This window comes from Teleopsis dalmanni, chromosome 2 (assembly GCF_002237135.1).
Source record: "Teleopsis dalmanni isolate 2A chromosome 2, ASM223713v2, whole genome shotgun sequence".
NCBI classification, from domain to species: Eukaryota; Metazoa; Arthropoda; class Insecta; order Diptera; family Diopsidae; genus Teleopsis; species Teleopsis dalmanni.
In genome coordinates this window covers 89,572,096-89,588,798 of record NC_051847.1, presented here as the reverse complement: position 1 = coordinate 89,588,798, position 16,703 = coordinate 89,572,096, and the positions used below count along the sequence as shown (strand labels likewise).

The window sequence follows — 16,703 nt, the reverse complement described above, 5'->3', positions numbered from 1 at the left end:
CGCAAATATTTTTTATCCTGCTAATATAATGGCACGAGAAGTTTGCTAATATGTACAACTGCCGTATTTAACTCGTATAAAAATTATAATCAAAAAATTTAAAAAAATTATTGTGTCACGAATTTTTCCTTCTCATGCAAGTCTTCTAAAAATGAACAACGCCTTTAAAATAAGTGACGATTATGACCGACGTTGAACGAAGTTTTAACGAATCAACCAATGGCGGCAAATTCGCTCCGGTTGATATGTTTCATAAACACTCAAATATAATGTGAAGTATGTTCAATACACAACAGCTGAAAAATAACGCAATAGATGTCACAATATAAAAACCTCATTTAATGTAGAAAAATTCTAATCTTAAAAGCATAGCAATACCTTTTTACTTTAACTTCATTCTTTCTTCCTTTTCTCACTTATACACAATTTTAATTTACATTAACTGGATTCCCTAAAGGTGCGTTTTAGTGAATTTAAGTCGCACGCTTATGCTTTCGATGTTTCCCATTAAAAAGGTTATATTGTTTCCACACATAGTAGCAGATGCTAACTTCTGCAATAAATTTATATTGAAAGCAAGATATATATAAAAATGTGCAACACAAACAAAATATTATTTTTTATTTTATTAAAATACTTTTTATATATATCAATAATAATATAATTTTTATATACATATATCAATAACAACTAAAACATTACTGATTTTAGTATACCTATTTTTATTTGTATTCAATTAGTAAATTTCATATAAATTTTATATATAAAAAAATCATGCTTTAATTTACTCATTGAATTTTAATTAATATATCTAATGAGTTTTCCAACAACAACAAATAAATAAATAATAAATCTAGTGATTTAACTCGTTTGTAAAGAAACTGCCAATGCGATTATTACAATTCATATCAAAGTGAAAGCCATTTATAATGAAATCAATAGCACGCTTATATTATTGCATATAAATTTTTCATTTTTATCTCGATAACTATGTTATATAGGATTAAATCGATTTTGCAAAATAAAAACGTATTTAAATTTAAAAACATTCTTAGGTAGTATTTCCTGCAAAATTTTAATAGTGCAATCACAAGTTCCAGTTTAGTTAACTCTATAAAGATAGATATGGAGTCAATTCAAGAACAATTCTAAACAAAAGTAAAAAAATTGGTAAATAAAATAAAGTAAATTATAAATTATAATTTAATATTTATAAATAAAAATCAATTATAGGCCTTTTCCTTTATAAACGTCGCAAAAGAACAAATAAAATAAGTACTACCTCGATGGCAACTCTGAACAAAATGGAAATTTTGTTACGCTTATGCAAAACACGTAATAAAATTTAAAGTTAAAATTTCGAAAATGAAATATAATTCTTTGCAATTATTGGTAAGAATATTTTTTTTACATGATTGTGAATAAAATATAAATTTTCATGCCTTTTAAAAGTAAAATAATATATAGAAAAAATAACGTATTTGTTACGAGCAATGACGACACGAAATACGAAAAATTAACGACATCATTCGTTGACAGTTAATTGCAAATTCCGTATGTACTTCCAAGAATCGTTCACAATAGACGAATTTTCAATCTTCACTACCATACGATTTGAGCTGCGGATTGGTTAAGTGATTTCAAAAAATTTGGACTATATAAACTAGCAGTGTTGTTGTTTCATCATATCTTTTATGTATGCTTACAAAAGAAAAGGCCTATTAATAATTTTGTCCTGAAATCAACAACAATTGAAATGTTTTTGACATTTTATGTACATAAAGGATTATGTTTACATGCAAATTAAAAGTGAAATTCAAATAATACAAAAATGCAAGCTAAATATTAATAAAAAATTATCAAAAATAATTATTAATTCCTATCAACACACTTTTTCAAAAAAAAGTATATACGTTATTTTCAACCATTTCCATCAATTCGATATCGGAGTTCTCAACATATACGTAGCAGTCAAATTTTATTAACATGTTCGTTTGGTCATAAAACTCGAGCAAAAAATTACAGATCAAGTGCAAATTCCGATTTGCTAATAAAAAAACGACATTAATAGTATAGAAAATAGATCTGGTAACCCTGTTAAATTTGAGTAATGACATGTTATCAGTACTAACATATTCTCCTCAATTTACATGTGTTTGGCATATTATTAAATTTCACATTGTCTTCAAAATTAACCGGAAATATGATAGAAAATCCAGACAAAGATAGTAGTTATTTACGAAAAGGTTTAAAAAAATTATTTGCAAAACATGACAAAAATCATTAATAGTTTAGTAATTAATAGTTAATAGAAAAGAGATCTGGTAACCCTGTTAAATTAGAGTAATGACATTTTATCAGTACTAACATATTCTTTTCAATTTAAATGTGTTTGGCATATTATTAAATTTCACATTGTCTTCAAAATTAACCGGTAATATGGTAGAAAATCCAGAAAAAGATAATAGTTATTTACGAAAAGGTTTAAAAAAATTATTTGCAAAACATGACAAAAATCAGAGCAGTCAAGGTAGTAAAAAAAAGAACTCGAATGTCGACAACGTGACAAAGCCAAAACAACAACAAAAAAACGTGAAGTTAAAAAATTTAGAAAATAACAGCCAAGAAACTTGTAAGTTAACTAGTGAAAACTTATTAAATGAAAACAAGAGCAAAAGCAAATTAAAGAATTTGTTGACCAACAAAAACAGTACCGCAAAGTTAAGTAACAATCTAAACTCAAAAGAACAAGTGGAAAGTACAATCCTTGATGGAAAAAAAATTTCAAACGGCAAAAATCAAAACAAAGTTCCACTTCCAAAGGTAAAAGAGAATACTTTATTGAATAAAAATTATTGGGAGAAATTAAAAAAAACAACAAAAAAAGATTTAACATTTAATTTGAAAGAGAATTCTGTGAATCCCAAATCTGAAGCGCCTATAAGTAATCCAAAAGGTCCAATTTCTACTAGCAAATTAAAAAAGAATAAAATAAATGTAAAGCGTAAAAAAATTTCCAAAAAAAGTGATAGAGTTTTGGAGGAGTCTAAATTGAAAGCCGATTCTGATTTAACTAAAGATCATTCTAAAAAGAAACAAAATGCAGGAGATGCTGTGCCAAATAATGTCAGCAAAAAGCGGAAGCTTAAGAAAAGAAAGCTTCATAAAGAAAATGCAATATTGTTGGAAGGCAAATTCGCTAGAAAACCTGTCAAAAATCGTAAAAGAAAGCGAACAAAATCCTATAGTCCTAATCTAGAGGAAATCAAAAAACCAAAGTGCACTGAGGTTTCATTATTACCACCTAGTACTGATGACAGCGAGTTTGACAGTTCAAGTAGTTGGGTGCCTAATAGCACCGAAGACGATGCAAGCTCAGTACTACACACTGATTCCGACTCCAACATTAGTTCTTTTTATACAAGTGACGACGACATCAGTGATTTGTCCTTTAACAGTGAAAGCTCAGAGTACTGCACACATTCAAGTAGTGACAGTTTAACATTTCTCGATGAAGATAGTTTAAATGATCCTGATTATCAACCTCCGGATGATATACAAATAATTAAGAAAGGTATTTTTGCTTTAGTTAATTTTAAAAAATCTGATTTATACTTTTAAAATTAATTTCAGGTATGGCAATTAGTCGAGTTTTAAAAGAAGATGAAGTCCAATTTGGGGAGGCGGACGAAATACAAATTGTGGAGCTTACGGAGGCTGTAAATGTAAAAAGTATTATTCAGCCCAAATCATGTCATATAAATGAATTAAAAAAGTTGAATATACAAAATGTAGAAACAGAAGCTTTAATTAATAATAATATTTCTATAACATCAGTCGAAATGAACATCGATGACGATTGTCCAGACTTGGTGCCTATATGTAATGACAGCAGCTTTGAATCGAGTCTTGGTGGAATTTCGTATAAAAGTAAAGCAGATAAGTGTAGTATCAGTTCAACAGGAACCAATTCAAAAAGCTATGATATAGAAGAGACTGAAGAAGAAGAATATGAAGTTGAGAATGAGTGTAAAGAAAGCTATGAGCATGAGCATATGTCTGAGGAATACTCAGGGGATGAAAATACATTTAAAAAGGACTCAGAAGATGAAGATACATATAAGCAAGACTCAGAGGGTGAAGAATGCTTTGAGGAGGATGAAATTTATGATGAGGACTGCGAATTCGAAGATATGTATGAAATAGAGACTGATGATGGATCGGGTATTTCATGTGAATCAGTAGAGCAGGAAGATGATTGTTCCGATGATTCCATGTCTTCAATTGATATCTTAACAAAGTATGTAAAAACGACTATAAAAAGAAATAAACCTGGGAAAGTAAATGTTGACATCATAGATGGATCAAACTGCAATATTATCAATTTTCCTTGCAATAATGACTCTGAAAGCGAAGATGTTGTGGAGATTAAACATTCATTTTCAAACAATATCAGTAGAAGAGAAGTAGAAAATTGCAAAATAGTGTTTATTCCTATAGTATCAGAACTTGAGTTACGCGATGAAACAACGGACAGCGAAAATGAACTGCAAGGAACTCCTGACATTGTATCGCTTTATGAAAACAAATCGTTTAACGAAAATGCAAAATCTTCCGTTAAGATATCAGTAAAAGCGAATAATTCTAAAAATTTGTCAGCACGAAATTCACGTTTAGTTAATACAACAAGGAAAGAAGTAGCGGAAATAGTTGAACCGAACTCTGACACAAGTTCATCGATAGATAACGACATGGTTTCAGTAGATTCGGAGCAAAATTCTGATGCAGCTGATGCTGAAAGTAACGATAGCAGAGATATAACAGAGGATCGCCTTGAAGCTGGAACAACTTGTACTATTGGTAATGACAGCAGAGAACTAGTAAATATGGATTCAGAAGATTTGGAGGAAAATTCTGACGCAGCTGATGCTGAAAGTAACGATAGCACAGATGTAACAGACGATTGTCTTGAAGTTAGAACAAATTCTACTACTAGTCAGGACAGTAGTAAACTAGTGAACATGGATTCAATAGATTTGGAGCAAAATTCTGATACAACTAATTCGCAAGGTAACGATAGCACAGATGTAACAGTGGGTCGTCTTAAATCTGTAACAAGTTGTACTATTGGTAATGACAGCAGAGAACTAGTAAATATGGATTCAGAAGATTTGGAGGAAAATTCTGACGCAGCTGATGCTGAAAGTAACGATAGCACAGATTTAACAGACGATTGTCTTGAAGTTAGAACAAATTCTACTGCTAGCCAGGACAGTAGTAAACTAGTGAACATGGATTCAATAGATTTGAAGCAAAATTCTGATACAACTGATTGTCAAGGTAACGACAACACAAATGTAACAGTGGATCGTCTTAAATCTGTAACAAGTTGTATTACTGGTACTGACAGCAAAGAACTAGTAAACTTAGACCTTAATACTGATACAAAACATATTTCAATCGATGTATTTGCCAGTAACAATCATTTGGATTCCACAGCATATGCTGAAGATTCAATTGTAGAACCGCAGCATTTAAATTCAGTTTTTTATCACTCTTTTATAACTAATCAGGTTTTGGTTCACTTAAAAGAGCCAATAAGCATTTATGGAACAGTGATATTGACGTCAGTAATTGGTTCAGTAAGCGTCTATGGACATACTCCTCAAAACGGCAAAGAATTTCCGATTTTTTCTCCTCGCGGCTGTAGTACTGTAGAGATAATACCAACTACAGTAAAAAATGTAGACGTTGTTTTGGAACTGAATAAACTCAAAGGCACTTTTATTTCCAGAGATTTAAAGACTATAGAAGAGGAATTTATCCAAAAGAAGGATGCTATTGTGCTTCTCAAATGTAATGAGAGAAGCAAGAAAGTTGTGCAGATTTTTAAGGATTGCATGAAGGAGAATGTTTTTCCCAAGTATAAGCAAATATATATTCAAGGAAGCACCTGCGAAAGCAATACTTTGCTAGAGTGCATCATTAATAAAAATAACGAAAAAGCTTTCAAGATACAGCCAGAGTGGAGCACATTGCCTTTAAAAGCCGAAACAAAAATTATGATCGTTGGCGGAAAATCTGTTGGGAAATCAACTTTAGTACGTTACATGATTAATAATCATTTAAATACACATAAGCGCATACTACTAATTGATTTAGACATTGGACAATCGGAGATGTTTTTGCCGCAAACGGTATCATGCTTTGTGATCGATGAGCCATTGCTAGGACCTGGCTTCTTTCAAAACAAGCAGCCTGCGAAGGCATACTTTGTGGGTCACTCAAGTATTTTAATTTGTAGTCATCGATATTTGAGCGCAGCAAAACAACTTATTGAGTATTGTCACAATAATGAAAAGTACTCAAAGTTACCTTGGGTTATCAATACAATGGGATACAACAAGGGCTGTGGTTTGGAACTGTTAGCCTTACTATGTCAATACTTAAAGCCAACTGACGTCGTGCAGATTCAGAGCAACAAAGAAATAAATAATTTTAACGAAATACTGAAACCCGACATTATGGCTGGGGCATTAAGGAAACCATACATTGGAGTTGAATTTATTTTGAATGAATCTTATATACCAATGTATAGTTTGCATATATTAAATACAGCAGTTGCGCAGGATAGTCGTTATCAAAAAGCCTGGGATATGAGTGCAAAGGACTTGCGATACGCAATGATTTTGTCAAGACTTAGTGTGGTGCTTTCCGAAAGTGGAGAAGGCTTAACATCTACTCCACCACTAAAGTAATATAAATTAAAGTTAATGCAAGTATTTACCTTAAAGTTATGTTTTTCTCTTACAGAGCCAAGTTAGCAGATGTTAAAATATTGAAACCATTTGTAAACGGTGTTGATCCACAAACACTTTTGAAGTCAATCGACACAAACCTAGTTTATTTATGTCGAGCTGAGGATGTTTTACCGCCAGAATGCTACGGTATAGGTAGGTTGAGATTTGGTTAACCCTTTAAGTCTTCACATATAACAATATTTCTCTTGTTTTGCAGGCATTGTTACCGGTGTCGATTATACATTGAATCTAATATATTTATTGCCTGCTCTGCCTTATGAAAATATGGAAAATGTCAACTGTATGGCGCTTAGTGATGTTCCAATACCAACGGCGCTTCTAAAGCAACAAAGTAAATACTCAGAACATGCTGCTCCACTACTGTACAGTGCAGTCGACACGAAGACTTTTAAGTCAGTTAAGCAAATTTATCATCGTTCGGCAGAATTTTTAACAGGAAATCGCAATAGTTTGTTGTAAATTCGTTGTACAAATAAATAAAAATTATTACACGTAAGATCTTCCTAAACACACAAGGTGCTTTCAATATCACAGAGAAAGAGTTTCTTATTGTTTTTTGTCTATTCAGTCATTTTTTGTCTATAATATTGGGTGATTTGTAGGGTGTTGACTTTAGGAAATTACAATAAAAAACCTCAGGTGTTTTGCCATAAACGTTTAATTTGTTTTAAGTAAATAAATTAATTTTTACTCAGAAAAAGTGCCCTCCAACGAGTGATGTTCTTTAGGAGAGTCTTTATTGTACTTATTATTGTTATTATATAAAATCTTTTCAGTACTTCATTTAAGTATAAGCTAAATGGTCAAATAAAACAATTGATTACATTAAAAGTTTACTTTTTTCATTCTATTATGATTATCATCAACAATCATCTTTAGGGAATTATTAAACTATATATAAAATAATAAAATAAACAACAATCACAATTGTACATAATTCTCTTGTGTTACTTGAGCCTGTGCAGTTATCTATACTTCTGTTATAGTTAGGTTTTATATTGTTGGGAATTTGCGAGATAGAGGAATTTACTTTGTTGATTTTAGTGGTGTTATATTTCTACATCACTAAGATCCGGTTTATGGTTAGAAATGATACAATTAGAACCCAGTGCTGGGTTAAGTTCTATAGAATTGCAGTTTTTAATACTATGTCACCACGTTTTAAGTTCATTTTTCGGAGTACCCACATCATTTTATAACATGTGGTACCCGTCACCTTTACATATAGTCACCTAAGTTGGAGTTTTCTATATTAAGAAGTTTTGTAAACAATACACTTTAGCCATTGCGTTGTGTTGTCTTATATAACAAGAATACAAATGTTTTTCAGAAAAGTGGTTCCATCAAATATTTTCAATGTGAAGAGTAATGAAACGTGACGATAGTTGGACGTACATACTAATAAATTAGTTAAGATCTTAATAAAATTATTTTTACAATAAAACGTATTTATTAGGTTTGTAAAATATTGAAACGAGCTGAGTTGATGTCAGTAAAGACCGGTCATGCGCTGATTTTCTAAATTGTGCTGAACACTTTTTACAAAATATTTGCTAAAACTTTCAATCAAGTAAATATCCTTACACACGTATTAAATAATTCAGTTACATTTAAAGACAAAAAATTTTATTTATATATTTAAAAATCTTTTAATTAAAAATGCTTAAAACATTTGTTTATATAATTGCACGTTTTAAATAAACCTAATGGGAAAGACAATGTTTTCCTAACAAAATTCGTCGCATTATTATTTTTCGTCCTCCTGGTGTAGACATGCGTTGCTCCCAACCATGAACATTAATACGTTTAACTTCACGTGGTTTTGGGAAATGGGTACGAACTTTCGCTTTAATGACGGCACGGTTGAAAACGTGAGCTTCTCTGGTGAACAATAATTGCGCTGTACTAATTGCAGACGCACTTACTCTATAAGTATAATTAAAATTATTATTTATTGAAATATAAACAAATTTTAATATAGATTTTATACCTTTGTAATAAATTAACGAACATTTTTGATATTTGTTTTGAAAAGTTACAAAAAAAAATTATAAACAGCTGTTTTAGGAGCTGCTGTTTTGAATATTGAATAAACAGGGATGTTACATAGTTTCAACTCATGCACATTGTAAAATGTTATATGGCGTTTACATTGGCCGAAAATGGCTCATTTTGGTCAAAAATCGAAAATGAGTATCGAATGGCTCATTCTTGCATATAAAATTTCAAGCACAAAATGAGCAATTTTCTCACATTCTGTATGAATGACGTTCGAATGCATTCCACATATGTTCCAAATGCAAAGGAATCTATTGAACATACCCTAAATGAAAGCTCTTCATGGCATTTTGACAGTTTGAAAAAGCTGCTTTGACATATTTACAAAAAAAGATAAACAAATGTTTGGTGGTTGCATTTTCTTTAAAACGATGCACCAATTTTTGGAACTTCTACTTCCCAAAAATAAATAAATCGAATCTAGAAACAAGTTTTCAGTTTATATTGTAAGGTTTGAAGGTATATTTAACCTTCCTGTAACATTTTTTTGGCACAGAAATGAAATGAAATGAGAAAAAATGAAATACAACGAATGTAAACACTTTCAAATGACTCATCCAAAATGAGCCATTTTCGGCCAATGTAAACGCCGTATTAGCTTCATAATCTATGGTCATAAGTCTCTTATCATGTTTTCACTGCAGCTAAAACTATTTATGTTATTTCAATTAAAATTTGGTGGTTTCCGTTGGCATAAGTTAATTTATGCATATGAAATAGTTTTATTGTCAGAAAGTTCTGTAAAAGTTTAAGGAGAGGTGTTATTGGTTTACATATTAATTATATGCAGCTGATATATAGTGTTGTATTGATGGTAGAAATCAATAATTTTAGCATGAAATATGCAGTTAATGCTAACAAATTAATATATGTTTATGAAATTGATTACAACATAAAATAAAAGTTGTTTTTGAAAAGAAAAAACTTTGTTATATACTGGTACAAATTTTTTTACCACTGACTTTTTGAATTTTAAAAATTAAACATATAATTGATATAATAAGTCATAATAAATTCATCATTTGCATATTTTAATAATTTAAACGAAGATTTTATTAAATATTTATACTAAAGTGTATCTAAAACACTTTAATTTCGCTAAAATCTTAATTTCCTTTTCGTTTCAGCAAAAAATTTTGATTTCATTAAAAAAATAAATTTTGAAAACACTGCAAATTTTCGAAGTAGTGTAAATTTTGAAAGTAGTGTTAATTTATAAATTTGAATAAACAGAAAAAACTGTAACTGTTATTAATTTAAAATAGAGTGAAAAATAATAATCCACATACTTGAAATCTATGCTAACAAAACTATTGAATGCCATCCTTTATAGTTATAATAATCAACTATTAAGATTTCCCAGATACAAATGGTGTGGAGCATGTAATTTTCAACAAAAAATATTTGATTTCCTTAATTTGGGGCAGTACGAACACTTTTCAAGTTAATCTAATTTGATTAAACGAAATTAAGAAAATTTGGCTTTCTAATACGGCGTTTACATTGGCCGAAAATGGCTCATTTTGAATGAGCCATTTGAAAGTGTTTACATTCGTTCTATTTCATTTGTTCTCATTTCAACAGCTGATTTTTCAACTTGCATGTTGATTTGATTTTTGGCCTGTGCCAAAAAAATGTTGCATGAAGGTTAAATATGCCTTCAAACCTTACATAAGAAACTTAAAACATATTTTTAACTTCGATTAATTACTTTTTGGGAAGTAAAAGTTCTAAAAAGCAGTGCATCGTTTTCAAGAAAATGCAACCACCAAACATTTGTTTACCTTTTTTTGTAAATATGTTAAAAACAGCTTTTTCAAACTGTCAAAATGCCATGAAGAGCTTTTATTTAGGGTATGTTCAATGGATTCCTTTGCATTTGGAACGTATGTGGAATGCATTCGAACGTCATTCATACAGAATGTGAGAAAATTGCTCATTTTTGTGCTTGAAATTTTATATGCAAGAATGAGCCATTCGATACTCATTTTCGATTTTTGACCAAAATGAGCCATTTTCGGCCAATGTAAACGCCGTATAAACATAGTCTTGGTACAAAATATTTAGTTTTAGGCCGTGTGCGAGTTCGAGTAAATTGAGGTAAAGTAAATTGAAATTTCCTAGGGATTTTTTGCATTACACTTATGTAAATATTTATTTATTGCATTTATTTATTATTTTTGGTTACAAGTTTTCAAATTTATTTATATATTAAACATTTTATAAAATTATCACAATGGTAATACCTGATTTACCTAATTTTTATCTAATTTACCCTAATCGAAATTCTGGTAACTACCAACATTCGCTGCCATACGGACATAATTTACTATTTCTCTCAATTTACCATCAATTTACTTGAACTCACACATGGCCTTAGTTTTACTGTCTTATTATAAACGCAGTTACTTGAGTTTCTTGCACTGAACGTACCTATAGTGGTAATTTTCGTTGAACACATCCGACCATACACAAACTTGTTCTCTCTCAAGAAGAGATAAATATTGAGTTGCGTTGCAGCTGTCATTCAACAAAACAAAAAAATTGCCGAAACGTATACGGAAGTTTTTGTGTATCACGTAAAAATGCAAATAAAATAGAATTATTGAAGTAATCAAATAAAACAGGTGCATACTGTGAAAAATAACACCCTCAACATTATTTGTTTATACAATCTTTACAAATGCTGTTACTTTGTAAAAAGGAAATTGTACGAAGGAACTTCACAAACAACAATCATCAGCAAAAAAGTTGCTGTCAGCGCTCTCTACGCTCACTTTCCGCATTAACGGCCAAAAGCAATCGCTGCTCGTGAAAGAGTCCCCCATTCAATAATTGTGTGTTGCTCCATCAACACCGCTTGCTCGGATAGTTTGTGTGTGTAGTGTTTTGTATATACAAGAAAAAGCCTAAAATAAATGAAAATCTTCAAGTTTCAACTCGAATCGAATGTGAAGAAATTAAAGTGAAAATTAAAGAGTGCTTTTTGTTTTTCTATTTTCTATGTGCTAAAAACAAACATAATTGCATAAAATCTAAAAATATAATTTTTGAAAGACTGAATTGCAACCGAAAACGTACACACGAAAAATACTTCGCCAACTTTTTCAAAAAAGAAGCAAGCAAGCGTTTATTAAAGGAATTTGGCAAAAGGAGAAATATAAGGTAAGGAATGGAGGAATGGCGAGAGGACGAGCGCCCATAGTAAAACCTGCACTATTTGTGGTACGAAAAACGTATTTCTGTGCAGAGCAGGGGATGTGGGTGGGTAGTGACGGTTGGTTGGTTGGTTGAAGTAGTGAAGTTTTAAATTTAGGCATCAGGCATTAGGCATGGCATACGATATGAGCTGAGCAAACATATTTAATGTGCGTGAAGTGTCTTTAATTTTAGCAAAAGTAGGCAAGAATAATATTTCTTTTGAAATGTTGACCGCTGGTGTGGTATGATATGGTATGGTGTGGTGTGGTGTGTTGTGTTGGCGCTGCAGATCCTTTTCCGTCTGACATGTGCACGAATTATGCACCCGTTCCACCTTTATTTATAAATGTTAAATATGTGTTCAGTACACTTCACTTCGCTCAAGCGGAAAAACAAAGTGAAAGAAAATCGATTTTTATTCCTGTAAACAAAATACCTAAATTGAATTTTCAAAAACACGGAAGTGGAAAGAAACATCACCGCTGCCTGCCATTGCCAACTTCTTTGCCAACACCGTAAAATCATGAACATAATAACAGCAACAACAACAGCAACAACAACAGCAACAACAACTACAATAAATGCTGCACAGACCTTATCGTGGTGATGTAGCGTTTGTGGATGCGTAGACGCTTCTTCCCCTTTGCTTTCTTCCACTTTTTGCTTTCATTTGGTTTGCGTCCGTGTTCAACGGCATAAAATAATGCTGTTGATGTACGAAGTCGAGCAGCTGTATGGAGGGGGTGTGAGTAGGGGTAAGCGCACCCGCAGCGCGTAAATTGTAAACGAAAGCGGCTGTTTTCAGTTGTGCTCGTTATGTTTAACACGGTCACCCTCGTCTTGAATTTCTTTACCAAATTTACCGCTAACTGCAGTGGTCCAGTGTTGGAAAATGTTTTATGCGATTTTATTTTTAAATGTCTTTATTATTTTTGTTTTGTTTTCCTCTATTTTTTTTTGTTTTTTTAAATAATGATTTCCCCATATAATTAAATGCTACTTAATTAAATTTATAAGCCAAAACTTGTTAAGGTTTTTTTGCGGCAAAGAAAAAATTGAAATCGCGTGACGGTTCGCTTGAAGGTCTGCCACACATGCGAATATTTTCACGTCCTTATTGCTGCGCAAATATTTAAGTTAGTAAAAAGCTAAAATTCTTTAAGTTCCGACCATTAAAATTCATAAATAAAATGGGAAAACATATACATATGTTAAAGAATGGGTGCAGCTTCTATCTGTTAATCAGGTCAAAATTAACATATGAATTCCAACTGCATTGCACTGTGTTCTTTGCAAGGTGATGTTTTTTCATTGGGCGAGTAAATTACGTTGCCACCTTTTGGGAACAAAAACCAAAGTTTTCAGTATATCTCTAAAAGAAAAAAAATGACAACTGTCCTTTGACTTAAAGTGCAACTGAAATGCATAATTATTCTAATAAATCATTTATGCCATGTGTAGTATATGCAACCTATAAGCTCTTAACCTCCGGGACCTCTTACTCTTTAGCGATCAGTAGTGTTAAGGTAACGAAAGTTTTTAAAAAAATTTTTATTTATTTTTTTAATTTAAATTTTTTATTATTTTTTTAAAGGACCAAAATTTTTTCATAATATTTTGTTTTTAAAACGGGCTATAGTTCAATATAGCCCGTTGGTTACACTTCCGTTAAACCAATAGTTCGTCTATATAATATTCTTCTGAAAAAAAGTTTTTTTATAATTGTCAAAAGAAAAGTCATTTTATTTAATGCTATCACACTATATAATGATCGCATCTGACAATTTTTATATTTGACATAGTATGTGAAATGTGTTGCTTCTTTATGGTAAAGATCACTTCATAAACAAGTTGTAAGATGCTGCAACCTAGGAGTTGCGGCCTTGTGCACAAAGCCTATGTAATGGCCCGTTGTAATGTCCCAGATAAACGTTGTTCATACATAGAGTAGAGGTCAGCGTACGAACAACAAAAGGGAGGACTCCACCATTCAAGTGAAAGTGAACCAATCTGACAATTCTATCAACTTAGCCAAGTCCCTAATTTTGCAGGATGTCAGCTCCGGCAGGTTACCAAGAAAAGTGGCCCCAAAGATTTTAAATCTGAACACTGACACATGAGGTAGAGTACAGTTTCTTCCTAATTCGCAAAGCCACAACTTCGACAAAAGTCATTATACGATTGACTTAGTCATAATATATCTTTCTAGTAAGCAGTGACTCATCAGCACTGATACTGTAGTAATGAGCAGGTTACGCTTTAATTAAAGCAGCTGATTAGTACATTGATAATTATTGGAGCTAAACTAATAATAAAATCTTTTCTTTGATTGTGTAAAAATTTATATATTTTTACAAAAAAAGCTAAATTTTAATTTAATTACAATTTTAATCTTAATACAAATTCTAGTTCTTGGAATTTTTACGAGTGTGACCTTTCACTTCTCTCATTTGTGACGATCAGCTAAACATTTTGTTATAACTAATCAAATATATTAAATAAATATTTAAATTTTCAAATTTAGTAATAATTATTTTTCTTATTGATTGTAAAGTTTATTGTAGAATTAATGGTTATATATTTCCTATATATTATAAAGGAAAGTGATCTATCACTTTTTATCTAAACCATTTTTGAAAATCTGAAGAAAACCTATTAACGTATTTTAATTACTGCAAAATAACAATATCAATTTATTAGAAACCAACACATTTCACTTTTTGTCAACATCTTATTAAGACAATTATTTCTATATCATTGTAATAAAAATTATGAGACTCCGTTCTTGACTTCTGATTTGGATAGAGAACTTTAAGCTCCTATATGTAATTTTTGACGGACCTAATCCGTGTGTAGTTAAATAAAAATACATAACAATGTGTAGAAGAATATGTTATGTGTTCCTATATATTATATAATCCTGTTGGTCTATTACTGTTAACATTAGCTTTCAAATGTCCAACCTAGTTTTTTACATTGAACCATTGTACAATTCTCCTGTATATGACAAGAGTCATCTCTTGTTGGTTTCAAGTGAGTCATATTAATCTAAGTAAATCCAGTGAATTTTATGAAACAGAATAATTTTATGATTAAGAATGATTTTATTGATTTATTACTTTAAAGATTATTGATATAAAAGATCTAATTTTTCTACATTAATATACATTTTTTCACATATTCTGTATTGTATATCAAATCAATAATAGTTTGTATAAAAAATTTGATTTTTTAAACGAATATATTGATTTTAAATAGAAGCATTAAGGCATAGCGAAGTGTTTTTGGCTTTCTTCATTAATTGGTATCAAATTAATTAAATAATTTGCACTCGTTTTACTCAAATTGAGTTTTTTTTTAGAGAAGGCATTACGCAGTCAGTCAGTGTATAAATTTATCAAAATGTGTCTAATGCAGTTTTGCTTTCTCTTTCTAATTTCAGTATATATTGAATATATAGTAGACACATAATTGGTTAGATAAAGTTAATCTAGCGACCTATAAAGCTATCAGTGCCAAGAGATATTTGATGGAACAAGACCTTTACGTTGATTTATAGTAGAAATTATATAAGATATCGATGTGTTTTGTTAATCTAGGAAGTGTTTTCGGGTTGCATTCCTGAACGCTCTTTAATTACCCAAATTGTGGGGTCTTCAAGTATATAAACCGTGGGACAAAAACATAAAAGATGTTAGACACCAATGTCGAGCTAATGTTTCACAAAAAATGAATTGCAATTTTAGATTCATTTTTAACGTTTAGTTTAAAAAAAATATACATTGTTATTTATTATCAATCATCATCATCCGTGAGTATACAGTCCATGTAGGACCTAAGCCTGTTTAATAACATTCTTCCATTCTTCTCTGTTTTTTGCTTTTGGTTTCTAGTTTCTTTTAAATACTGTTGCACACTGTCTTTCCATCGTTTTCTTGGTCGCCTCCATCTTCTGCTGGTTCCTACTTCGTTTTTATAAGTCTTAAGCGGTCCGGCATTCCTATCACATGTCCAACCCATCTTAATAGCTGCTTTTTCATAAATTTGTTGATTGTATCATTTATTACCAATATGGCAGGAAAATAAAAGTTTTTTTTTTTTTTTTTTTTTTTTTTTTTTTTTTTTTTTTTTTTATAACTCTTTCTCACTTTCTCTTTTTGTATTGTCACCAGAATTATGGTGTTTTAAAGCAACTACCTCTTTTGACTCTATAGATAGCGCCGCACTGTTTTAAAGCCTGTTTTAAGTAAATCCAGTCTTATAGCGGATGTCCTAACGAAACGATTGATTACAAAATTGTGAAAAGATTGAATATTTGAAAGATGAAGAAAGTGCTTTGCATCTGCGAATATAAATTATATTCTGTATGTAGGGTATTTAATTTTTAATACTCCCTTAGTTACCAGATCTCGTGTTGAAAAGAATCTGCGCATCCTTTAAGTTTATAAACATTTAAAGATATCAAAATCTTAAGGGTTTTACACTCTTAAAACTGTTAAATCTTTGAAGGTTTTCAGCTTTTGTGGGTTTCAAATCCTTATAAATTTTAAGTCCTTGAAGATTTTACACCCTTAAAGATTTTATATTCTTAAAGGTTGTATATTCTTAAAGGTTTTATAATCT

General features: G+C 30.8%; 2 protein-coding genes across 2 annotated transcripts; one reads left to right on the top strand and one right to left on the bottom strand.

Moving 5' to 3' along the window:
- Positions 1–2,306: 2,306 nt before the first annotated feature.
- On the top strand, positions 2,307–7,333 carry LOC119678318 (polynucleotide 5'-hydroxyl-kinase NOL9-like). Its single transcript, XM_038090084.1, has 4 exons — positions 2,307–3,574; positions 3,634–6,754; positions 6,814–6,953; positions 7,018–7,333. Exons 1-4 carry the CDS (start codon positions 2,440–2,442, stop codon positions 7,278–7,280), a joined length of 4,659 nt encoding a protein of 1,552 aa, XP_037946012.1. The 5' UTR covers positions 2,307–2,439; the 3' UTR covers positions 7,281–7,333.
- A 1,158-nt stretch (positions 7,334–8,491) lies between these two features.
- Positions 8,492–8,846, bottom strand: LOC119684816 (39S ribosomal protein L34, mitochondrial-like). The gene is made up of 2 exons (XM_038098943.1): positions 8,812–8,846; positions 8,492–8,747 (listed from the first exon to the last, which is right to left on the bottom strand). Exons 1-2 carry the CDS (start codon positions 8,832–8,834, stop codon positions 8,525–8,527), a joined length of 246 nt encoding a protein of 81 aa, XP_037954871.1. The 5' UTR covers positions 8,835–8,846; the 3' UTR covers positions 8,492–8,524.
- Between the last annotated feature and the right edge of the window lie 7,857 nt (positions 8,847–16,703).